The 27,390-nt window shown below is 36.2% G+C and overlaps 1 protein-coding gene across 9 annotated transcripts in view; it reads left to right on the forward strand.

Annotated features, from left to right (window-relative positions):
- The window catches only part of ASH1L (ASH1 like histone lysine methyltransferase), a 207,940-nt gene that overhangs the window by 74,588 nt on the left and 105,962 nt on the right, over nt 1–27,390 (forward strand). For all 9 annotated transcript variants that reach the window (XM_070779558.1, XM_019953617.2, XM_070779564.1 and 6 more), the window contains 2 exons: nt 7,784–7,885; nt 25,208–25,952. In XM_070779558.1, the coding sequence (XP_070635659.1) occupies nt 7,784–7,885; nt 25,208–25,952 (847 nt within the window). The remainder of the gene's footprint in view (nt 1–7,783; nt 7,886–25,207; nt 25,953–27,390) is intronic.

The raw sequence follows: 27,390 nt of genomic DNA on the forward strand, positions 1-27,390 counted from the left end.
GTATTCTCTGAAGGAAATAACTGCATCTTCTCGATCTGAAATTGTCTCTGTCAAATAGTTTTCCTTCTTAAAGTATAAAAAGAGCATAACTAAACTGCATGTTATATTAAATTGATCTTCTCAGTCGTCAGTTGATAATTTTTCCATACATAACTTGGAGATAGATTCATTATACATAAATTGCTTTCCTGTTAAAATGTCCAAAAACTATCTACCATGTATTCCGAAATGGTCAGTTAGCTTTGGGACATTATTATCCTGAAACAGCTGTCCAGTGCCCAAAGCTGGAACAGTTTAAGCAACTAAATAATGACATTATGCAATTATAACCTAAGATTAAGGTAAATGTTCATGAGTCTGTGCTGATACAAATGATTAAGTAAATAAATAGAAGGTGAAAGTGAATTTGCTCAGTCGTGTCCGACTCTTTGGGACCCCAGGGACTGTAGCCCATCCAAGCTCCTCTGTACATGGGATTTTCCAAGCAAGAATACTGGAGTGGATCATCATTACAGAAGTATTCCAAATAATGTATGTAGACTATTCCCTCAAGAAGGTGAAAATTAACTCCTGAATATGGACTGAATTTAGTGACTTAATTCCCAAGAACAGATTATGGAAAGGGGAAAGTAGTAACTTTACAGTGAAGACCCCTAGCAGAGAGCACTTTAAACCGAGTGAAAGTGTAATTTCATCAATGATAAATCATGATGGTAATATGTATCCTCTGATATAATGTGATAGAAGGGAACTTCATTTCTGTGTTACTCTGTACAAAAACCCTTAATCCCAGTGTAAACATACGAAAACTTCAAAAAAACAGGAGCAGGGGCAGGAGTGGAGGACCTTGTACAAAATACTTGGCCAGTACTTCTGAAGAATATCAAAGACCTGGAAAAACAAGGAAAGATTGAGGCAGCCGTCACAGATCAGAGAAAATTAAGGAGACTTGATACTAAATACAGTGATATCCAGATTAAAATCTGGAACATGAAAAGAACATGAGTGGAAAAATTATGCCAATGTCAATTTCATAGTTTTAACAAATATGCCATAGTTAAGTAAAACATTAAGGAAAGTTGAGTGTAAAAGACATATGATAACTGACTTTATAACTTTTCTGTAAGCTTAAATTTATTCCAAACAATCAGTTTAGTGTTTTTTTTTTAAGTACTGATTGTCAAATGAAACCAATCTCTAACTGATTAAGGCAAAAATAAAAAATATTCTTTACTATTTGTGTTGAGTAGATTTATCATAAGGGTTAGTTAAAATAAAACAGGCATATTTGATCATTTATGTTGAATAAATCAGATCAGGGCACAGGCAGAAATGATAGATACACAGTCTAGAACAAGGCATTTAACCTTTCTCTCCTTGTTTTCATTGTAGGGAATCAAACAGATTTAATCACTTCAGCAGTTTTGAACTAAACATATCTCAGAAAGCTTTGAAAAGAAAACTAGTTGTTTTATAAATGATAGCTTATTTTTTAATTTTCATACTGTTCTATTAATACACTGTTATATATTAAAAGTCTAAAATCAGCTTGATGCAAATAAACTTGTAGTAAAGTTATACTCTTAAATGTGGCCAGGTTTCTGGTTTCACCCAGTTCTTGATAACTAATTCTGTTTATTTAAGTATCTTTGTTAAGTAGACATGAAATAGGACTGGTGAGGAAGTTTCTGACTGGAGTGTCAGACACAATCAATGGTTTTCAGCATTTTCAATTCATAGCTAACTTCCCGTGCTAGAACCTGCAACCTATTCAGTTCAGTTCAGTTCACTCAGTCGTGTCCGACTCTGTGACCCCATGAACCATAGCACGCCAGGCCTCCCTGTCCATCACCGACTCTTGGAGTTTACTCAAACTCGTGTCCATTGAGTCGGTGATGCCATCTAACCATCTCATCCTCTGTTGTCCCCTTCTCCTCCTGCCTTCAATCCTTCCCAACATCAGGGTCTTTTCAAATCTTTTTGTTTGGAAAAAGCTTATTTACTATAGTAGAAGCATAATGGTTGAAGCACAGTATATTGAGTCTTATTTTCTTTTTAACTGAGTGTGACGTTGATCAGAATTTTCTGATTTCTGACAATTTCTCTGGGGTGATATATAAGATACACTCATAAGTGAAGTGTGAACATGTGGCAATGAAATCAGAAAATTTATTGTGGTGATTAGTACAGTTCTGGGAATTTCCAGAGGAATTCCATTTCAGTGAATTATCTGATTTGGGCACTGAGAAATAACCTAATTGGAGGGAGAAAAACATGGACTTTTTAGCATAAAAATCCACCAGCACAGACTCTGAATCATTCTTGTACTGCGTTTAATTGGTGAGTCAGATGAAATGCATTGCTTTCAGTAAATAAATTTCCCACAATTGGAAACAGCTGTTTTTATTGTGGAACCAGTTTTTATCTCAGCATTCAGCTCATTCAGAAGAAGCTTCCGGGATTCTTATGGTCTGTGAACCATAGCAAAGGATTCACAACTTGAATCTGGAAACAAGAAGACTTGATCAGAGATTTCCACATCGTTGATATTTTATGTTCATATTCTTCTCCTATGGCATCCATTTTAGTTATAACCAGTTTTGATTCAGTCCCATTTAACAAACGTAACCAGTAGTCTTGACTTATAAATAATAGAAGAAGAGGAATTTCTTAGAATTTGGGGACATGCTTAAGTTTTGGTGGGAAGGAGCAATTTAAATTTTAGAAATTACTTTTAAATGTGTTATTTAAAAATAAATTTATAGTATCTATGAACTGATTACTGCACAGTGTCCGAGTCTAGCGTGGTTAATCTGTTTTTCCATAGTTGACCCAAAGATACGTATAGCATTAGAAACCCGAAACAGCTCATTTAAACCATCCCCTAGTTACTGGGGATTATAGTGCTGAACTCTCAGCAGAGTATAACCAAAACTCATACTGTGTTGTTGTTAAAGTTTTAATAGTAGATTTAGACTAAAGAAATGCCTGTTTTATCCAACCAGCTGTCAGTTTCATTCACTGTGTTCTTTTGCCAGCTTACATTTGGAAGTTCCTTGGTTTTTAGCCTAGGACACTCAAGGCTTCAGTGAAGTAATTACATTGACACTTTATTCCAGTGTTCTGTGATGCCTTCCACCTCTCCTGCACACTGTTACCAGTAGGAATTTTTTCTATTTATGCAGATATCTTTGTCTGTATGACTCTGTCCTCACACCCAGGCATCTGTAAATGTAGTTATTTCTTTTTTATCTTAGATTTGTTTCAGTTTGTCCTCTGTAGACATCAGTCAAGATCTCTTGTGACCAGTCAACTTGAGAACAGCTTTTTGGTTTCCGCATGTTTTTGTGTATAATATAAAGATTTCCAGGTTCTTAATCCCTTTTAAATGTAGGTATGTTCTTTTTGCTTTCTTAAGTTTCAACATTCTTATCCATGGTTTCATCTTATGACTTTGCTATAAAAGTACCATCTCTTTTCCTTTTTTGTCTAATTTGGCACAGATGTTTCCCCCAAACCTGTCTCTGTCTTTAAAAGTTCATCCAATAATGGTCAAATAAAAACCCAGAGATTCCACAGTCAAAACCACTTGCAAGGCTCCCTCACATTTCCAAGGGTTTTTTTAATTCTTAATTTCTTATTATTATCCCAATTAATAGTATTGTCTCTCTTCAGTTTCCCTCCTTAGTTAGTAGTCCACCTTCTTTTTTACATGAATGTCTCAATGAAGGAAAATAATTTACTTGTAGTTTTTACCTTACATTTATGTTAAATTCCAGTTCTATTTACATACTACTTTTGTGATTTATCTTTAATTTCTCTTTCCTTCATTTATATGTATAGAATTCCTAAATATATTTCTGAAGCTGTTATCTGAGTGATGAGACACTCAGTAGGGTTTCTACCAAATAGTGAATTGAGGAGTTCCCATTAATATTCTCTGCTTCTGAAGTAATGAAAAATGAGAACTCATTTCCATGAGAATTCTCCGATATTTAGAAGTATATGTGTTCCCCATGTGTATTCTTTGAGGAAGTATCAGATTTTCATGAATTGGAATACAAACATACCTCCTGTCTTGTGAGGAGTGGAGAGTCTTCACTTATCCCTCCAGGCAGATCTAAAATGACCGCTGATGGTACGGCCATACCACCCTGAATGTGCCCAATCTCATCTCATCATAAAATGACCACTGATGACACATGAACAAATATTCATCACAGGATGGAGATGATAACAGGGCAATAACTCCTTTAAGGAATCAGCCATGATTTAGAAGAACCAAAGAGCTAAACAACAGAAGCAGAAAACCACTTTCTCCACTGGTACAGAGCTGAACAGAGAACCAAACACTTTCTGGTTCTGACTCATCCTTTGAGTACATCGTATTTTATTGATATAATCCCAAACCTGGAGAAGCTGTGATGAAGAGTCAGTGAATTAGGAGATACACTTCAAAGGAGCTTTTTCCAACCTTATGATTACCTACCAGCCCTGGAGTTACCTATCTTAATAGTACTTCTTAATTAGAAGTACTTATTTTACTAGTACTTCTTTATGTTTAAGATAGATGCTTGACATTCTCGAATAGTTCTGGTTCCTAATTGGATGCAAGGCTCTGTCCCTCTTTAATTTTAATATTGAGTGTTTGTCTATGCATATCAATGACATTATTAAGTATTTAGAGTCTAAAAGTTCTATGATAAATCTAAGGAGCCAATTAATATAACATCTGTTATTGTAAAGTTAAAAAATAAAATAAAAATAAATAAAAAAACAAATGTCAAAAAAAAAAAATCTGTCAAAGCCTTCTGAGTTTTTTACATTATGTCATTTTGGAACTCAAAACAACCATGTCAGTTAAAAATGCTTTATTAAGTGCACATTCCAGTATGTTTACGTGCCTAGAACTTATTTTTCAATTCATAGCAGTGCCAGGAGTCAAACTCAGGATACTGCGCTCTATAGTTCATGTGCTTAACACTGCTACACTCCACTCTGCATTGCATTCTGAAGCGAAGTATGTTGGTCTCTTGAAATGAGCATACTCATTCTCTGGGCATTGTCTTGTTCTCCCCTATCCACCCAGTTGCATAATGGCACTTATAAAACATTGTGTTTCTGGTAGTATTAGAGAACATGTTTTATGATTTCTGTTATTAGGCCAGTTTTAACATGCTTTTGAAAGTCTTTAACAGGTTATTTAGCTCTTTCGTATAAGTTTATATCATCATTTTCTAGTCTTAAACTTGATTGCTTTACATCGTTAGTTAATGTTTTTTTCCCTCAGGTATCCTCACCCTCCTCCTCTTACTCCTCCTGTAAGCAATGTTTTTAAGTGAAATAAAGGTCTAGATCAGCTAATTATCAAGCCCTAGAGATCTGTATCTTCAGGGATACAACTTTATTCCCCCTTAGATATGAAAAATTGTGAAGAACAGCTCTACTGTGTATGAACAGGGAATTCAGACTTTTTAAAATAAAAAATGAGGATCTTCCTGAATGAAGTTTTATTCGTTTCCTATTACATCCTAAGAATAGGCTGCTGGCCTCCATTACTTTCAGGAAATGAAAAATGGCTCCGAAGCTAAGTGAGCTAAGCCATCTCTCTCTCAATTGTTTCAGTTTCTCAGGAATTGCTGTACAAAGCTGCCAATAACGGTCTCCGGGGATCTGACCCCCATTCCACCTCCCACTGCCTCCTCTGCAGCTCCAGATGCCACCAAAAGAAGGAGCTTTGAAGAAAGTGCCTGTACCCTCTTTTACCCTGAGGTGGGTGAGGCCAGGCAGGGTGATTCTCAGGATATCCTGATGATCAAAGGTATAGTTGAAGCCTTCATCAAGACTTTCTTGAAGATGACCAAGAAATTTGGGAAACGTGGCCAAATAGCCTAGAAACTGAAGACGGAGCTCAAGAATGGATGGCTCAAATGCCACCTGAAGTGTAATACATGATAACATACCAGACCCTAAATAAGCTCCTTGAGGGCAGAAACTATTACACTGTTTTTACTCTCTCTCCCTCACCCACCTCCACAACGTCTAGCATAGTGTCAAACATATAAACTATACTCAATAAATGTAAGTTTATAACAGAGAGAAGACTTGATAAAAAGTGCTCTCCAATCCCTTCTTTCCCTAGTGCTTAATCTAAGATTGCCCATTCATCAGGAGAATAATGATAAAGAGAGTTCAGTGATGTCTCAAGCTTCTTGGCCACTGTTGTCTTCTGTCTTGGCTATGTGTCTGAGTAGGAAATATATCTGTCCTGTCCAGCATAGGAATTTTTCAGTATTAATGCTTAAACTTATGTCTTCACTGATGCCTGGGCTTTTACTTCTTAGATATTTTATTGTGATAGTTTAGCTCTTTAATGGAAATCTTATCTGAACCACATTGTAGCGGGATTTATTGTATTGTTGGTTTTTAAAAATCCCTTTGTATCTGTTTTTAAGATTCAACAATAAATAGTCTTGCTCCTTAATTATAGCTTACAGTAGTCATCACTGTGTTTCCAAAATGGGATATTCTATCGTAACATCAATTTCCCCCAAATGTAACTTGTTATTCTTGAATGGCAACACATAATCTTATATCTCACCAGAGCAATGCTAAAAAAGCCTGCTTGAAAGAATATTTATAGTGATGTGATTTAAGACACTGAGTGATTAAAACAAAGTTCATGGTTTACTATTTTTCTTCCAGAAACAGAAATATTAGAAACTTAGCTCCAGTGAATTCTTCTATTTTCAAGTTGTCCTGTTTGTCAGTCAGTCATTTAGTCATTTCAGTAAGGAGTTAACTCTGATTTAGAAACAGATCTTTAAAAAAAAATCTCATCTTCAGATATTTAATTTCTTGTACCTTTCGAGCCTCCAGTTATGTGTAAGACTTTGTTTTTTCAAGTTAAAAGTGAACATTTCAGACCGCTACTAGTTTTTTGACAAATAGTTGCTCAATATGTATTCTCAACAAGTGGCTTTTTCAGGGTATAAGAAGTCCAGTATCAGAACCAAGTATATTTTACTCAGGAAAATAATCTTTCCTGAATGACATACTTTCTCTTGAGTAAGAGTTTTGTAAATTATGCTGCATTTATTTGAGGTTTTTGGGAAGAGTATGAGCCTTTTTTTTCTTTGAAGGAAATGGAGTTTCTTTATCTTCATGAACTTTTATGTGTATAACCAAGGGACCTTAAGTGTAAGTAATAAAGGAGGTTTAGTCTGTTGCATAGATAATCACAAATTCCCTCTGAATGATCTCTCTGGATTATGTGGCGTGTGTGGATTTGAGGTTCAGCTTTTAATTTTCATCTCTGATTCTATTAAGTAAAATGCTCAGGTTGGACCTGCTTTTCTCGCATCAGTTGTTCCTAATTAATTGCATTGTTGTTTTGTCAGTTTATATGATGAATTTGAATCAATAATCAGGAACAGAGTTGATCAGATTATTGCTAGTGATTTTTATCAATAGATATCTTAATAATATGTTTGATAGTGGTAATACATAAAAACTAAATTATATATTTTTTCATCCTTCCACTATAACTAGTTTTTCCTCTGTTAATGTAAATTATGTATATGAGACCTGTGAAATTCTGTGCACAACATCCAGTGTGATTTCTCCTTCAAGTAATGTACTCTTACTGTCAGCTTTAAAGTCGTATTATTACAGAGAATTGCAGTGGCAACAGCTAAAATATTACAGTTCTAACACAGAATGGTTTCACATTATTTCTGGACTTGGATTTTCCTATGATTTCTGTCTTTTCCTGTCTCTCCAGGTTCCCAGCCAGCCTCAGATAAGTCTTCCCAGCGACCATCAGAGAGCACAAACTGTAGCCCTGCACGAAAGAGGTCTTCATCTGAGAGTACTTCTTCAACAGGTAAGGGCTATTGTTTTAATAGACTCTTAAGATAATTTCCCATCTGTTACTTGTAAACAGATTTGGAAAATATATATATATTTTTTTCCTTTTTTGGCCTCGCCTTGCTGTGTAGCTTGGGAGATCTCAGTTTCCTGACCAGGGATTGAACCTCTAAGCCAAATCATAACCGCTAGACCACCAGGGAACTCCCTTACAATAGATTTACACTATAGACTACAATTTAAATTGCCTTGGAGTATAATACTATAGAAAAAACAAGTAAATGGTCCTGCAGTATGAGAATAATAATGTATATTGAAAAAACAGGGCTTCTTTGGTGGCTCAGATGGTAAAGAATCCGCCTGCAAATGCAGGAGACCCGTGTTCGATCCCTTGGTTGGGAAGATCCCTTTGAGAAGGGAATGGCTACCCAGTCCAGTATTCTTGCCTAAGTTTAAAAAATTAGCCTGTCTGGCTAGTCCATGGGACCACAAAGAGTCAGATACAGCTGAGCGACTTAGCACCCACACATTGAAACAATAAAACAGTAGTCCCCTTTTACCCCTTTTATGACCAATTAAGCCTACTCCATGAGATACAGTGATTTTATTTTTTTCTTCCAGTTTTATTGAGATATAATATGCTCTGTATAAAGTGTACAGCCTAATGATTTTACTTACTTATATCATGAAAGAGTCACAATAAGTTTAGTGAACATCCATCATCTCATACAGATACAAAATAAGAGACACATTTTTTCCTTGTGATGATAACTCTTAGGATTTACTCTCTTAACAACTTTAATATATAACATACAGCAGTGCTAATTTTACTTATGTTGTATATTGCATCCTTAGTATTTATCTTATAACTGAAAGTTTGTAGAGGTATAGTGATTTTGATGTAGTTTAAAGGGATAATTCAAAATGAATAGTTACAAAGAAATAGTTACAAAAAAATAGTTACAAAGGCAGACACAAAAATAGAGATTTTGAAAGTTGAATTGAGATAATGGGGTATGTAATATAATGGGGACTGTAGATTGGAGCTATCTAATAAAGACTTAGATATATATAAAGTTGTCTAGTACAGTGATAGTTTCCAGTAGCATTTATACATCTTTGAGATTTGTGAAACAATTTGAGGTTGTAAGAAGAACCTCTATTAATGTTTATTTCAAATCAACTGTTAAAAGTTGTCATTTATGTATTTTAATATATATAACCTCTTCATGGGGCTTCACTAGTGGCTCAGACAGTGAAGAATCTGCCTGTAATGTGGGAGACCTGAGTTTAGTCCCTGGGTTAGGAAGATCCCCTGGAGAAGGGCATGGCAGCCCATTCCAGTATTCTTGACTGGAGAATTCCACAGACAGAGGGGCCTGGCAGGCTATAGTCTGTGGGATCTCAGAGAGTCGGACATGACTGAGCAACTAACACTACACTAACCTCTTCATACAGTATAACATATCTGTATACTTTATACAATATACAGATTGTGCTCTCAGTTTTCTTCTTACTGATAGTATGTGTGTTTACCAAAAAAAAAAAAAATAGAGAATGATAATTGTCTTCTGCCTTTTTAGAGGATTGGAGAGTAGGAAATGATGGAGTTTTTTTTTTAATTAATTTATAAGTCAGAGGATAATTGCCTTACTATGTTGTGTTAGTTTCTGCTGTACAATGACATGAATCAACTGTAAGTATACACGTATCCCCTCTCTCTTGAGCTTCCCTCCTACCCATCCCCCATCCCACCCCTTTAGGTCATCTCGAGCACCATGCTGAGCTCCCTGTGCTATACAGCAGCTTCCCACGATTTTACGCATGGTAGTATATATACATCAATGCTACTCTCTCAATTTGTCCCACTTTCTGTCACCCGCTCTGTCCACAAGTCCATTCTCTAAATTTGCATCTCTATTAGTAGGAAATCATTTTTAATTTATCAGTATTATCAGGCAAAATGGGGAGTGATAGTTTCATTCCCAGCAATGGGAGTGATATATGTAAAGTGGAGAGCAGTAACTTTAAAAAATTAAGGAGCCAGTGTGGTTGGAGTAAAGACAGCAACTGAATATGAAGCTGGAAAGGTATGTGAGGACCAGTCATGTAGAGTCTTATTGATAACACTTAGAAGCCTTTGAAAGTTTTAGCAAGGAAGTGACATATTATTTCTTAGCTTTCTGTCCATGTGGTTTTGCTTAGCAGATCATTTAATGACCTTTGATTGTGGTGTATGGTCGTGTCCAACTCTTTATGACCCTGTGGACTGTAGCCCGCCAGGCTTTTCTGTCCATGGGACTCTCCAGGGAGGAATACTGGAGTGGGTTGCCATTTCCTTCTCCAGGGATCTTCCCAACCCAGGGATTGAACCTGCATCTCCTCTGTCTCCTGCACTGGCAGGCGAATTCTTTACCACTAGTGCCAACATCAGAAAATTTAATTTCTTCATCAGCATAAGGCCTCACTGTCAAATTATATCAATATGGTATTTAATTTTTATTTGATTATTATCTTCACCATATTTGAAATTTTTATTAGTACCATAGTGCCAAAGATACAGTGGAGTTGAAATAGCAATGATAATTTTGTCTCATAGTACTTTGTGGTTTATACTACTTTGGGGAGACTTTTAAACTCTTTCACAATGCATGACTACTTTTGATGGTATCAGCCTAGATCAGGGTTCAGCAAACCACAGCCTATAGACTAAGTGTTGTCCAAAGCATCTTTATTGTTCAGTCTTCAAGCTAAGAATTGATTTTACATTTTTAAAGGATTTTTTTTATTTTCTTAAAGGGAAAAAAAAAAGTATAATATGTGCAAGAAATTGTATGTGTCCTCAAAAGTCTTAAAATATTTACTATCTTTTTAAAGAAGAGGTTTGCCAACTCCCAAAGAAAAAAATGAGTTAGATTTCAATAAGAGACACACCTATGAAGAAAATCACCAAAATGTTTTATTTTAGTAAATAATACTTATTTAGGGTTACTATATGTACAGAGCACTGGGGATACAAGCATGAATAAAATAAGGTTCCTGCCCTCAAGGATTCAGACGTATTCACCAATTAAAAAGTTAAATTTTATAACAGGCCGGTATACAAAATGTTATGACACACAGAGGCACTCAACTACTAACCACTGACATACTGAAAATGTGACCTATATGCTACTATAATTTGAGTAGACGAGTGGGACAAGGACATGAAGTTGAGAAAGTAATAATGGATTTTATTAGATACGGTGTATTTTCTTATTTGACAGAATTGAGATTTTATTATAGATGCAGTTGGGAGCTATCAAAGGATTTTGAACAAGGAAAAGTATTTGATGTATCATATCAACCAGAATAAGCTAACTTTTGCAGTGCTAAAAAAAAAAAATCCCAGAATTTCAGTGACTTAAAACAACAAAGACATTTTTTGTTCATGCTGTTTGACCATGATGGTTCTGCTCCATGTTATCTTCTCTCTAGTATCGAGTCTGATGGAGCAGCTTCTATCTGTCTGGAATGTTACTTGTCTTATGAAAAAGAGTGAAGGACCATAGTGATGCACTAAATAGCTCTTAAAAGTTCTGTCCAGAGGTAATATACATTACTTCTCACATTTTAGTGCCAAAGCAAGTCACATGATTAAGTCTTATGTCAAAGAAGTATGGGAAGTATAATCCTACCAAGGGAGGAGCAAGCAGATATTTATGAATAATAATATAATGTGCCACATGTGCATTTTAGAAAAATGCATAACATTACAGTATGGAGAATGGACTGTTGCTTGAGAAATGTGTAGAGACAGCAGATAATGGCTTTAGGTTTGGATATATTAAACTGTCTTTGGGTTATTGAGATAGAAATGTTAGCCATTTGGAAGGTGTGGTTTATAGTTTATGATGCCTGTGGTAGAGATACGGATCTAGCAGTGTGTATATAAACTTGAATCTGGCAGTGAATGAGGTTGCCCAGAGAGAAAGTGTAATTTGAAAAGATGACAGAGTTGGAGGTTTAAGATACGTTAGATTTGAGAAGAAAGTAGATTAAAAGATGTCAGTGAATGCCATAAAATTTTAAATAGTTTTTTTAATATAAAAAGTAAAGAGTACATGTCATAGAAGCCTCTTAATGTCAGATGTTATACGGAAGTCAAGAAAGGTGTAGACAGAAAGTGTAAAATGATTGGGGAAAGGATTTTTTGAAAAACAGATGTAAAGTTAGAGCAGTTTGGAGGCTTTAGGTGAGGAAAGGAGACTATTAGAATTCAGGTTACACTGAAATAAATTAGAGCTCTTTATTTCCACCAGTGTGGTAGATTAGATGTGCAGAGTAAACAATCTTCTTGATGCCTGAAACTAAATACAATGTGGGAAACATTTCTTAATACCTTGCTGAATTTTCAAATAAGTAAATAGAAAACCAGAAATGTCCAGAAAGCTTGATTCAACAAAAACAAATAGCATTAGAGGTCTTTGACACCTGCTTGAGTCCTAGTGATATTGAGCCTGCTTATTGGAACACATTCAGTTGATAAGAGACAAAGCACAAAGCCTAGGACTCTAGCAGACAGAGGTTTCCATCAGATTTCCCTTCATGAATGTGTAACACCCTAATGGTGACTCCAGTGCAAGAGCAGATAGAAACAAATCTATCACAGAAGCTGGATCCTTATTTCAGTTTTAGCTTTGGGTGAAGCAGAAGAAAGAGTTCCTGAACACAAGCTCACACTCACCTTCTGTGTCTTGTGCAGATGTATATTGCCTGTGAGACAAAGAAAAATATGAATAAAATTTTGTTGTAGATTGGTAGTGCCTCCAGTTGCCTTGCAGAGCCAAAGGAAAATTTAATTTCTCTTCATTGTAAAGCTGAGTTTCTTTTTTGATTAGGTATCCTTGATCTTGGTTTACCTGGTATTTGCATTTACTCTAGCAACACAGGAATGCCAGCCTTTATCTTTGAATTGAAAGGCAGATGAATCAACCAGAACTATGTATATTCAATTTGTCCAACTTAACATTTTAAAAAGGAAGACAGCAAAATTGAAACACTTAACAATGTATCATTACAGCATTTGGCATCAATCAAAAATTAATAGACATGCCAAGAAGCAAGAAAATATGACTAAATGAAATATGGAATAATAGTGGGAACTGGCACAGAAATAGTATGTGTTGGAATTAACAGACAAATATATTAAAATAGCTATCTTTGAGGATTTAAAGGAAAACATGAATATAGTGAATAGTGAATATGGAAACTATTTTAAAAATCTAGGGTTAACTTCTTTAGATGATAAATATCTGAAATGAAAATTTCACTGAATGGGACAACAGTAGATAGACACTCCAGAAGAAAAATTCTTTGAACTTGAAGCAATACTATTAAAATCTATCTAAAATGAAGTGTAGGGACTTCCCTTGTTGTCCAGTAGTTAAGAACACACCCTCCCATTGCAGGGGACGCAGATTGGATCCCTGGTCGGGGAACTAAGATTTCACATGCCTTGTGGCAACTAAGCCCATGCATTGCAGTTAGAGAAAGCCCACATGCCATGACAAAGACCCAGCACGGCCAAAAATTTTTTTTAAATAATAAAAATGAAGTGTAAATGTGGGGTAAGAAGACTGATATAAAATGAACGCGGTTTTATTAACTTGTACAATATCAGGAAGGCCAACATACATAGGATCTGAGTCTTACAAGGAGGGAGTTAGGAATAAAAATCATTTGAAAAATAATCTTCCATAATTAATTAATAGTTTAATGAACGTTGTAAACCCATAGGTCCATGAAGTTCCACAAATCCTAACCAGGAAGATAATGCAATGATGTCTTTAAAATGCTGACAGGGAAAAAAAAAGTATCAGTTTAAAATTCTTGGACCAGAAAAATACCCTTCACAGATGAAGGCAAAATAAACATAATCAGAAAAACAACTTAAAAGATTTGTTGTCAGCAGGTTTACAGTACTAGAAATGTTCTTCACACAGAAAAGTCATGCTAGTTGGAAACATGGCTTTACCAAAGAATCGAAGCATTCCAGGAATTGTCAATAAGTAAATAGACAACACCCTGTTCTCATATTCTTTGACATTCATGTGAAATTATACCAAGCTATTATCATATTCTGGGCTGTAAAGCTTCTTAATAAACTTTAAAAGATTGAAATCATATAGAATATATTTTAAGAACGCAGTGAAATTGAATTAGAATTCAGTAACACAAATAACTTGTGTTACTAAGTAACACAAGGTATCTTGACATCCCCCCCAAAACGTGAAAATTTAGCAACACATCTCTTTTTTTAAAAAAATTATGTATGTATTTATGACTGTGCTGTGTCTTTGTTGCTTCGTGAGCTTTTTCTGTAGTTGCGTCAGCTGGGGCCACTCTCTCGTTGCAGTGCACAGGTTTCTCATCGCTTCTCTTGTTGTGGAGAATGAATTCTAGGACCCAGGCTTCAGTAGTTGTGGTTCATGAGCTCGGTATTTGAGGCACATGGCTTAGTTACTCTGCATTGTGTGGAATCTTCCTGGACTGGGGATCAAACCCATGTCTCTTGCATTGCCAGGTGGATTATTTACCACTGAGCCACCAGGGAAGCCCAACAACACACTTCTAAATACCGCATAAGTCAAAGAGGAAAGCACAGATAGAATTTTTTTTAATTTGTTTAAATATTTTATTTGTTTTGTTTATTTGTTTGACTCTGATTGGTCTTTGTTGCTGCACAAAGGTTTCTGTAGTTTTAGTGAGCAGGGACTACTCTTCACTGTGCTGCGTGAGCTTTTCTTGGCAGTGACTTCTGTTGTTGTAGAGCACAGGCTGTAGGTGGGTACATTTCAGTAGTTCGATTCATAGGCTTAGTTACCCCCTCGCCATGTGGAATCTTTCCAGACCAAGGATCAAACCTATGTCTCCTGCATTCAGAGGCAGATTCTTATCTACTGTACCACGAGGGAAGTCCAGAAATATCTTTTAAATTGAATAAAAATGATAATACATAAAAATTTACAGGGTATAGCTAAGTCTGTGTTCTTAGCTTTATAGAGTTACATTATAAAATAATAAAGGTCTAGGTCAGTAGCCCAAACTCTCACCTGTAGGAAGCTAAAGACTATACAGCAAGTTAAACCCAAGTTAGGCAGAAGAAAATTTGACAAATACAAGAGTAAAAATAAATAGCATAGAAAAATTGCTGAAAGCTTATACTGGTTTACTGAAAAAATTCTTTTTTAATTTATTTTTTTATTGAAGGATAATTGCTTTACAGAATTTTGTTGTTTTCTGTCAAACCTCAATGTGAATTAGCCATGAAAGTGAAAGTGAAGTCGCTCAGTCATGTCTGACTCTTTGCGACCCCATGGACTGTAGCCTACCAGGCTCCTCCGTCCATGGGATTCTCCAGGCAAGAATACTGGAGTGGGTTACCATTTCCTTCTCCAGGGATCTTCCCAACCCAGGGATCGAACGCATGTCTCCTGCATTCCAGGCAGACACTTTAACCTCTGAGCCACCAGGGAAGCCCAAAAGGTATACATCTATCCACTCCCTTTTTTTTTTTTTTGATTTATTATTGTTTTAAATGACAATAAAGTAAGAAAGAAATAGTACAAACAGCTTACTTTGGAAAATGTTAGACCACACAGAGAGAGTGGGACATATTGCACAAATTATTTATTTACCTTAATTTAGAGCAAAATGAATTTTGTACAAGTGTAAATTATATTATCTCAGAAGAGGTAACTCTCAAAGGTGTTTTGTTTGAATATTAAAAGAAAAGTTTGCATTGATATGTTGTAAAACTCCTTTTCAAACTAACAACAAAGCTTTTAAGAGTTGTAATAGAAAAAAAAATATCAACAGAAGCTCAATATGTTTCCATGCTACATATTAACAACAATGCCTAACACTCAGAGGTGATGCAAGGGAGAAGAGGAAAGGCAATTGAATTGGTGGAGAACACCCACAGAATTCCCAGAGCACACCTGATTAGCCAAGACAAACATTTTAGACAGAGCAAAGGTAAATGATACCTAAGGCATGGTTTCCATGATTAAGTTCCACTTTTAAGGAGTTGCTGGAGTTGTTCATTTAATTAATTTCTTGTTGAAGTGCATGCATTAAATGCCTTCAAGGGTCCAAAAAGTCTGCAATATTTTTGTATCATCCTTTCTCTATAAACATTCTTTTTTGTGTGTGTGTGTGTAATAAAGTTTTACTAAAGTATAAAGGAGATAGAGAAAGCTTCTGACATAGGCATCAGAAGGGGGTAGAAAGAGTACCCGTATCCACTCCCTTTTGAACCTCCTTCCCATCTCCACATGCTGGCCTGTGAGGAGAGAGGCTGTGGTGATGGCTCCACCCCCTACACATGACTCAGCAGTATCGCCTGGCTTCCTTGGCTGCCTGCTGTCCTCCACAGGCGTTTCCCACCACAGTCTCCTCACTCACAGCAGCCCTCACCCTGGGATTGCTCCACAATCCCTAAACTCCAGCTCCCAGGTGCTGCGCTTTCCAGGGGACCTGCTTCCCTGTCCAGGGTATGTATGGCTGCAGCAAGGACTGTCTGAGTCTCATTCTACAGGTGTGAATGAAAATAGCCACAGATCAGCTGTTCCACTCCCAGCTTTAAATGTTTCTCTTCTGACTTAGACAGTTGCCCTAATGTGGGGATCAGACCCCTGCTTCAGTTCCCCCACACACCAAGGGGACCTCCAGTCCTACTAAGATTCCTGTTTTTTCCCCTAGTTCCTTCTTCCTCCTACTGAGTTTTGCATGGTTCTGTATATTCTTTTCCTTTGGTCAGGTACTCTTGTAGCTGGTGTTCTGCATGCCCTTCTGTGTCTGAAGGTGTATTCCTTATCTGAAAATTTTTTTAAAGGTGTGAACTCTAGCCAAAAGGATTAAGAAAAAAGAAACTGAATTAACAGTATCAAGAATGAAAGGATATCACTGCAATTACTACATACCACAGGAGGCTAATAAGGGAGCGTAATGAGCAGTTTTTTGCCAATAAATTTGATAAAAAGAGAAAAAACATTTACAAACTCAAGAACAAATAGCCTAAATAGCCTCATATCTATTTAATAAATTCCACCTATAGTTTAAAACCTTTCTGTAATGAAAATTCAAAACCCAAATAGTTTTAATCATGAACATGCAAAGAAAAGAATACTAATTATACAAAAACTATTCCAGAAAGTAGAAACATTTTCCCAATGCATTTTATGAGGCCACCATCACCCTGATTCTGAAACCAAGCAACACACACAGTACCAGAAAACACAGAGTAGTATTGTTCCTATGCATGAATGCAAATGATACAAAATGTTATCAAATTGAATTCAATATGTTGAATGCTTAGCATACCACGTCCACGTGAGTTTATTCCAGAAACACAGGATTGGATTAACATTAGAAAATCCCTTATGAAATCAACAGTAAGTGAGAAAATTACAATTTTCTAAGTACCTAAAGAGAAAACATTTGACAAAATCTGACATCCATTTAAAAAGAAAAGCACCAATTCTTTCACATATTAATCAAACTAACAAAAATTAAACACAAAGAAAAGCTGTTAAAAGCAGCAAGGGAAAAGCAACAAGTAATATACAGGGGAAACCCCATACAGTTAATAGCTGGTCTTTCAACAGAAACTCTACAGGCCAGATGGGAATGGCAGGATATATTTAAAGTAATGAAAAGGAAAAATCTACAACAAGATCTTGGATCTCATTCAGAATTGATGGAGAAATCAACAGCTTTACAGACAAACAAAAGTAAGGAGAATTTAGCACCACCAAACCAGCTGTACAACAAATGTTTCTCTAGGCAGGAAACACAAGAGAAGGAAAAGACCTACAAACTCAAAACAATCAAGAAAATGCCAGTAGGGACATATATAGCAATAATTACCTTAAGAAGAAATAAACAAGATGAAAAGACAGCAGTAAGAATGGGAGAAAATAATTGCAAATGAAGCAACTAACATAGGATTAATCTCCAGAATACACAAGCAGCTCAACATCATGAAATCAACCCAATCAAAAAATGGACAGAAGACCTACTAAACAGACATTTCTCTGAAGAAGGCATTCAGATGGCTAATAAACACATGAAAAAACACTCAACATCTTGCATTAGAGAAATGGAAATCAGAACTACAATGAGGTATCCCCTCACACCAGTTAGAATGGCTGGCCATCATCAAAAAATCTACGAACAGTAAATGCTAGAGAGGATGTAGAGAAAAGGGAGCCCTCTTGCACTGTTGGTAGAAATGTAAATTGATACAGACAATATGGAGAACATTATGGAGATTTCTTACAAACTAGGAACAAAAGTAACATATGACCCACTACTGAGCATATACGCTGAAACAGGTTATATATGTATAATTGAAAAAGACAGATATGCCCACAATGTCCATTTCAGCACTGTTTACAATAGCCAGGACATGGAAGCAACCTAGATGCCCATCAAGAGATGAATGGATAAAAAAGATGTGGTACATATATACAATGGAATATTACTCAGACATAAAAAGCAATGAATTTGAGTCAGTTCTAGTAAGGGGATGAACCTAGAGCCTCTTATACCCAGTGAAGTCAGAGAAAAATAAATATCATTTATTAATGCATATATATAGAATCTAGAAAAATGGTACTGATGAGCCTATTTGCAGGACAGAAATAGAGACTTAGACATAAAGAACATACTTATGGACACAGAGGGGGAAGGAGAGAGTGGGATGAATTGAAAAAGAGTATCACTGAAATATATACAATACCATATATAAAATAGATAGCTAATGGGGAGTTGCAGTATAGCGTAGGGAGCTCATCCCGGTACTCTGTGACAATCTAGTAAGCTGGGATGTGGCGGAAGGTAGGAGGGAGTTTTAAGAGGGAGGGGACATGTGTATATCTATAGCTGATTCATGTTGAAGTGTGGCAGAAACCAATACAACATTGTATAGCAATTATTCTCCAATTAAAAATAAATTTTTAAAAACTGCCCCCCCCAAAACCCCAATTCTTAGAAATAAAAGGCATACAGGTAAGACAGGAAGAAGAAAAAAATTATATTTACAGATAATTTGATCCATAGGAAGATTTCTAAGAAGTCTGTCAGAAAAAAGCTACTGCACCTAGAAAATGAGTTTAAGAAAGGTATATAAGCTGAACATAAAATATATTTCTGCATACCAGCAATGAATAATTAGTAATTGAAATGTAAGCAAAATACCATTTACAATTGTATTAAAAGTTATAAATATACAAGATCTAGATGATAAAAAGTATGAAGCATTATTGACAAAGGTTAAAAGATTAAACAGATATTCTAGATTAATCATTTGCTTGGAGGAATCAGTATTGTTAAAATGTCACTTCTGTCAAAATTAATTGATAGATTTAATGGAATTTCAATCAGAATTCCAGCTGGCTTTTTAAAATATGAAGTTCCAAACTCTATAATTTATATAGATACATAAAATATCTTAAAAAGTAAAACATGTATGCTCTTCTTGAGAACAAAATTAGAAGACTTCTACTGACTGATACAAAGACGTACTATAAATTACTCAAGACTGTTTTTGGTGAAAGGATATATAGATCTTTCAGTGCAACAGAATAGACACTAGAAAAACAGACATTCCCGTAGATTTTTAAATTGATTTTCTGCACATATACTGTATTTTTGTGGACCAGGGATAATCTTTTGTACCAAATGGTGTTGGAACTGCTGGATATACTTACGGAATAAAAAAAAAAAAACCTTATACCATATGTAGAATTTAACTTGAAATAGAATATATACCTGTCTGTAGTTTCTCAAACTATAGAACTTTCAGAAGTACACTTAGTAGGAAATCTTTATGACCTTGGGATATTCAAAGATTTCTTAAGTAGGATAAAAAGCACGAACTGTTAAAGCAAAAAAAAAAAATTAGATAAATTGAGCTTCATCAACTTTTTAAACTTTTGCTCTTCTAAAGACATTAAGAAAATGAAAAAACACAGAAGTAAAAAGAATTTGTAACTATGCATGGTAATGGTGATCATTTTGCAGTATATACAAATATCAAATCATTATTACTGTTGTACATGTGGAACTAATATATGTCCTATGTCAATTATATCTCAGTAAAACTTTAAAAAAAATAAAACAGAACAAACCAGTGAAGGTACCCAATAAAAATAATGGGGAAATTTTTTGAATAGCATCATTTCAAAAGACTGCTTATGAGTTGCAGTGAAGTACATGAAAATACTTCATGAGCCACAAGGCTCTGCTCGTGACTCAGATGGTAAAGAATCCGCCTGCAATGTGGGAGACCTGGGTTGATCCCTGGTTTGGGAAGATCACCTGGAGCAGGGAATGGCAACCCACTCCAGTATTCTTCCTGGAGAATCCCCATGGACAGAGGAGCCTGGCAGGCTGCAGTCCATGGGGTCACAAAGAGTTGGACACGACTAAGTGACTAAGCACACGTGAAACTATGCTCACTTATTAGAAAAATGCAATTAAATTCTTAATGAGATATTGTTTCATATATATTAGATTGACTAAAGTTAAAAGGAGTTCCCTGGTACCTCAGTTGGTAACGAATCTGCCTGCAGTACAGGAGACCCAGGTTCGATCCCAAGGTTGGCAAGACCCCTGGAGAAGAGAATGGCAGGCCACTCCAGTATTCTTGCCTGGAGAATTCCATGGACAGAGGAGCCTGGTGAGCTACAGTCTATGGGGTCAGAAAGAAAAAGATCTTAATGACCCAGTTAACCATGATGGTGTGGTCACCCTTGTTGTAGAACTATGATTCTGCATGCCATGCAGTGTGGCCAGAAATAAAATGTAGCATGCCCAGCATAATGTCCTAGATGGAGCAGACTGCAAAAACAAACAAAAAAAAGAGAGATAGGATTTCCCTGAGTCCCTCTGCAAATGCAGGAAACAAAGGTTCAATTCCTGATCTGGGAAGACTCCACATTTCACAAGGTAGCTAAACCCATGCACCACAACTACTGGACTCATGCTCTGGAACCCACAAGTCACAAGTACTGAGTTCACATGCTGCAACTTCTGAAGCCCAGCTTCTAAAGGTTGTGTCCTGCAACAAGAGAAACCATGGCAGTGAGAAGGCTGAGCACTGTAACAAAGAGTAGGTTCCCCTCGCCACAACTAGAGAAAGCCCTTGAAAAGTAACAAAGACTCAGCACAGCCAAAAAGTAAATTAAGAAAAGTTAAGGGAAAAAAACAACAGAGATTTGGCAGACTAGAATTTGGTAAGATGGAATTAATTTAGAAAGTAAGGTGTGAGGTAACCCTAGGTGAGTGGCTCCGGAATGAAATTCCAAACAGTATACCCATTTTAAGACTCTGTTTTAAATTTATTCTTAAGAATGAAAAACCTTTGGTATTTCTGGGCAGTTGATGATAGGAAAGAGGAGACAAAAATAATTTTCAGAATTTTGAACCCAGGATTTATTCTTACACTTTCTTGCAATGTGGAAGCTGGGTTCCAAGGGCATCTGTCCTGAGAGAAACCCAGGTGAAAGCTGTGTTTCCTTTTCTAGCATAACCTTAGAAATCACCACATTCATATTTCCATCAAATTCTTTTTTCTAGAAACAACTCACTAAGGGTAGCTCATATTCATGGGAGGGGAATTAGATACTCTCACTTGGTATGAGAAGCATTAGAGGAGTTGTATACATGTTTTAATAGCCCTGCAAGCAGTTTAGGGCAGGGAGATAAGATTAGCTTGGTCTTGAGTTGTTGTAGTAGTATGAAGAAAAGTAGATAGGGCCAAGAAATCAAACTAACATAAGACAAAAATTTATGGCTTGTGGGGAGAATAAATTAGATTATTTTGTCTTGAGCGTAGATCAAATGATTCCAGCCACATGATTGGTTCTCAGTACATATAATCTTGAATAGTTGGCTTTATGGTATCATTTACCGAAAAAAGTAATCAGGAGGATTACTTTGAAACTATGAGAATAAGCATTTTCCCAGTGGGAAAGTAGGTCTAAAAGGTAAATGACAAGTATTAGGGATTAAGGATCTCTAAAGTTAGTTCAGTCACAAGTAATTGGAAGGTAATCAAAGTATGTTATCATAAAAACAGTGGAGGCAAGATTTTAAACAGTGGTGATATTAAAATATATCTGAAAGTAGGAAGCTTCCCCAAAGCTCTTAGATAGTCTCATCCACCAGATAGAGGGCAGTCAGACGAAGCAAGAAGAACTGAATCCGGCAACTCCAAAACAAAAACAACAGTTACAGAAAGTTAAAATGAAAAGACAGAGAATTTTGTCCCAGATGAAGAGCCATGATAAAACCCTAGAAAAACAGCTAATGAAGTGAAGATAGGCAACCCTTCCAGAAAAGGAGTCAGAATAATGATAATGGAGGTGATCCAGGACCTCGGAGGGAAAAAAAGGAGAAGAAATGTTTAACAAAGACCTAGAAGAACTATAGAACAAACAAACAGAGATGAACAATACATAGGAAGGAATCAGTAACAGAATAATTGAAGCAGAAGAACAAATAAGTGACCTGGAAGACAGAATGGTAGAAACCAGTGCCACAAAACAGAATATAAGAAAAGGAATAAAGAGAAATGAAGATAACCTAAGACCTCTGTGACAAAATTAAGTTCACCAATATTTGCATTATAGGGGTCCTTGAAGGGGAGAAGAGAGAAAGGACCCAAGAAAATATTTGAAGAGACATAAATAGACATTTTTCTAAAGAAGACATACACATGGCCAAGAAGCTCATGGAAAAGTGCTCAACATCCCTAAGTATTAGAGAAATGCAAATCAAAACTACAGCAGTCAGAATGATCATCATCAACAAATCTATAAACAACAAATGCTGGAGACAGTCTGGAGAGAAAGGAACCCACCTGCAATGTTGCTGGGAATGAAAATTGGTACAGCCACTGTGGAGAACAGTATGGAGGTTCCTTAAGAAACTAAAAATAGAACTGCACTATGACCCTGGAATCCCACTTCTGGTCATATACCCAGAGAAAAACATTGTCCAAGAGGACACACACACTCCAGTGTTCTTTGCAGCACTGTTTACAGTAGCCAAGACATGGAAGCAATCTAAATGTCCACCAACAGAGAAATCAATAAAGAAGATGTACATATATACAATGGAATATCACTCAACCATTACAGAGAATGAAATAATGTCATTTGCAGCAACATGGATGGACCTAGAGGTTGTCATACAGAGAGACGTTAAATCAGAAGGAGAATTATATGACATTCCTTATATATGAAATCTTAAAAGAAATGATTGTAAGAAATGAACTTAACAGAACTCACAGACATAGAGAAAGAACTTATGGTTGGGGGGCTTATGACTGGGGAAAGAGATAGTTTGGGAGTTTGAAATGGACACACACTGCTGTATTTTGAATGGATGACCAACAAGGACCTACTGTATAGCGAACAAGTGAGTGAGGTAGTGTGTGTTAGTTGCTCAGTCATGTCCAGCTCTTTGCAACCCCATGGACTTGCTTGCCAGGCTTCTCTGTCCATGGCATTCTCCAGGCAAGAATACTGGAGTGAGTTGCCATGTCTTTCTCCAGGGAATCTTCCCAACCCAGGAGTCAAACTTGGGTCTCCTGTATTGCAAGCAGATTCTTTACCATTTGAGCCACGAGGGAGGCCCGTGTAGCACGTGGAACTCTGCTTAAAGTTATGTGGCTGTGTGGATGGGTGGGGAGTTCGGGGGAGAATGGATGGGGCTGAGTCCCTTTACCGTTTAGCTGAAACTGTGACAATGTTAATCGGCTGTACCCTAATAGAAAATAAAAAGTTTTCTAAAAAAGAAAAAATACAGCTAAAAGTTTGAAATTTTAAAAATACTGAATTTAAATGAGACAATTGGATATATTTGAAGGAAGATGTTGGTAATTTGAGAAAAATTTTCTTGTAGTCTGATGAGATTGTAATCTAGAGTGGCTAGAATTTGTAAAGGAATAACTAAAATGATATCACATTTTAAAGTCATATAGATTAGAAATCTATTGATTAACTTTGAAGAAGTATAACTGGTGATCACTTATAGTAAACTAGGCATCTTGGGAAGTGACCTATTATTTTTATAACATTGTAAAACTAATACAGCTTGCCAGAGGAAGTTGAAAATGTCCCACATTATTTATAGTCTTAAAAAGTTGCTATAGACACCAAACAAATACCACCAAATCGTTGGGATCACTAAGGTAAGGTTTATCTAAGACCATTTGTTTTTTGTTTTTGCTTTTTATTGTATATTTCAGACATACAACAAAGTGATTCGGTTAAGCTGGTAATCCCAAACTCCTAATTTATTCCTCCTCCCCACTTTGGTAACCATAAGCTTATTTTAGAGGTAAGACAACTTGTTTTCAAATCTTACCATCAACATGTATTCTTTCTGAAATAGTTTATCAAGGTGTTTTCTATCGTAATTTTAAACCTTTTCCCAAGAAGAGAATTTCTTTTATTCCTTTGCCCTTTTAAAACATTGTCAGAAAAAAACACTGAACTGCCTAGGTGGCGCTAATGGTAAAGAATCCACCTGCCAATGCAAGAGGCACAAGAGTCTTGGGTTCAATCCCTGGATCAAGAACATCCATCCTCTCAATGAGTAATTGGCAACCCACTCCAGTATTCTTGCCTGGAAGATCCCATGGACAGAGGAGCCTGACAGGCTATATAGTCCATGGGGTCACAAAGAGTTTGGACACAACTGAGCACACACTGTTGTATTATAGAAACATCGTATGTATTTAAAGTTTAGTTCTTTCTTCAATATTTAGCTGTCAAATCTCTTAACTGAACTTTTATTTTTAAAGAAATAAATTCTAGGGACTTCCCTGGTGGTCCAGAGGTTAGGAATCCACCTTCCAATGCAGGGGACGTGGGTTTAATCCCTGGTCGGGGAACTAAGATCCAACGTGCCATGGGGATCTAAACCTGTGTACCACAACTAGTGAAATGCCCGAGCACCGCAGCAAAGACTCAGTGCAGCAAAAATAGTAGTAATAAAGAAAGAAACTCTTCTTTCTGCTCTTCATCTCAGAGTAAAAATTGTTTTTTTACCCATGTATTATTAGGGGACTATGGGCCAACTTTGAACTTAACGGTGGTTATTGTAATGTACCTTATTTGGGAAACAACTTGCCCGTGAAAGACAAATGCATATGATATTATGATACTCAATCTTGGTGTGAATAATACGGTGGTATTCCTTACCTTTTATCTTCTATAAAGTTATTTGAGTAACTAGTTGTGTTCAGTTTTTATCACGTGTGATTTGTTGTCTTATTTAGTGAATGGAGTTCCCTCTCGAAGTCCAAGATTGGTTTCTTCTGGGGATGACTCTGTGGATAGTCTGCTGCAGCGAATGGTACAACATGAGGACCAAGAGCCCTTGGAGAAAAATATTGATGCTGTGATTGCATCTGCTTCTGTGCCACCTTCCTCCAGTCCAGTCCACAGCCTCAGCAAGGAGCGAACCCTAGGAAAACCAGACAGCCTTCTAGTGCCTGCAGTCCCCAGTGACTCTTGCAGTAGTAGCATCTCACTCCTTTCTGAAAAGTTGCCAAGCAGCCATTCCCCCCATCATATTAAAAGAAGTGTAGTAGAAGCTATGCAGCGCCAAGCTCGGAAAATGTGCAATTATGACAAAATCTTGGCCACCAAGAAAAACCTGGACCATGTCAATAAAATTTTAAAAGCCAAAAAACTTCAAAGACAGGCCAGGACAGGGAATAACTTTGTTAAACGCAGACCAGGTCGACCTCGGAAATGTCCTCTCCAGGCTGTGGTATCAATGCAAGCATTCCAAGCTGCCCAATTTGTTGGTTCAGAATTAAATGAAGGCGAAGAAGGAACAGCACTGCACCTTGGTCCTGATACAGTTACAGATGTTATTGAAGCTGTTGTTCAGAGTGTAAACCTGAATCCAGACCATAAAAAGGGATTGAAGAGGAAAAGTTGGCTATTGGAAGAACAGACCAAGAAAAAGCAGAAGCCATTCCCAGAGGAAGAAGAAGAAGAGGAGAATGCTAAAAGGTAATTCCTCATTTAATGTTTCATTTGTGTAGAGGAAGCTAGCTTATGTGCAAATGTAACATATCTTTGCAGCTAAATCGTTCAGTTGATCTAGTAACCTTTCACTATGTAAGACCTGTTCTGTTCTAAGTGTTCGCATACTTCTGGTTGTCAAAATTATGAATAATTAATAAGAAAGGGGGAATGTAACAATCTAGCCAAGGCCATCACTATACAGATGAAGAAATCAAGACCCAGAAAGATTATGTTGTATAACTATGTGAGCAGAATTATTTTTACTGTCAGACTATCTTATCTCCTCTGTGCTCTAAACTTGTCATCCCTGTCATCAAATAAATTTTTTAAGTCTTCATGCATGGTAGATTATTTTTTAATGGCTTCTTTTTTATGTTTTTACTTTTTCCCAAAAGGTGTAGGGCAGAAAGTCAGAAATCACCCCCTGGAAAGATCATTTAATCCTTTTGTTATATATCCAATCAGATTCTTTCCCTGAAGATTATTTGATTTTGGTTTGTTTTTTGGTCTTGCCGTGCAGAGTGTGTTATCAAACCTGTGTCCCCTGCAGTGAAAGGGCAGAGTTTGAACCACCGACCACTGTTTACAGAGGTTTTTTGTAGTTCTCTATGCGTACATCTATAAAAAATACTTTCTTATAGAGATTTACATTTTTTTTCCTGAGAGAATATGTAGTTATAAATAAATCTGTGAAACTAGAAGTATACTGATTCAAGAGTTTAAATTATCTTTTCACATAATCTCAATTCTTCTCAAATCCTGTTCTTTTCATGGATAAGACTATTAACAGTATATTATGTATTTTTTTACTCTTCTTGATGCATTTTCAAATATGTACATATACAAGGCTGTTGTTCTGTGTAAATGATAACTTTTTATATATCTTGAAGATCTTGTAATTTAGTATATATAGTATGTTACTGCATGCTAAGAATATATAATAACTTAATTATTCTCCTTCAAAGGATTATATATTACTTTTTTACATACATGTCTTAAATCAGTTGAAATTTACTCTTGTATAAGGTATGAGTTAGTGCTGCATTTATTACCAGTTATTTATCAAGATTGCGTATAATATGTAGTTTCTATAAGTTATATTCCCAGTAGATTTTTGTAGTTTTTTTAATTAAAATATTAAAAATATTTAGAACTGAATGAATATTGTGCTACATATTGAAACTTTGAAATGTATCAGAAGGGGTACCTAGAGGGTTATTTATAGCCAGTAATGCTTATGTTATTTTCAAGAATGCTGAAGATTGATGAATGAAGATATTATTGAACAAAACTGGTGTCTAGATTGCCTTTACACAGTAAAGCCAAACTACTGACAGCGGGTTGTGGTGAAGGAAAGTGTGCAGCATTTATTATAAGGGCACCAAGCAAGAAGTTAGGACAACTAGTGCTTAAAAAGCCTGAA

The sequence above is a fragment of the Bos indicus genome, chromosome 3 (genome assembly GCF_029378745.1).
Source record: "Bos indicus isolate NIAB-ARS_2022 breed Sahiwal x Tharparkar chromosome 3, NIAB-ARS_B.indTharparkar_mat_pri_1.0, whole genome shotgun sequence".
NCBI classification, from domain to species: domain Eukaryota; kingdom Metazoa; phylum Chordata; class Mammalia; order Artiodactyla; family Bovidae; genus Bos; species Bos indicus.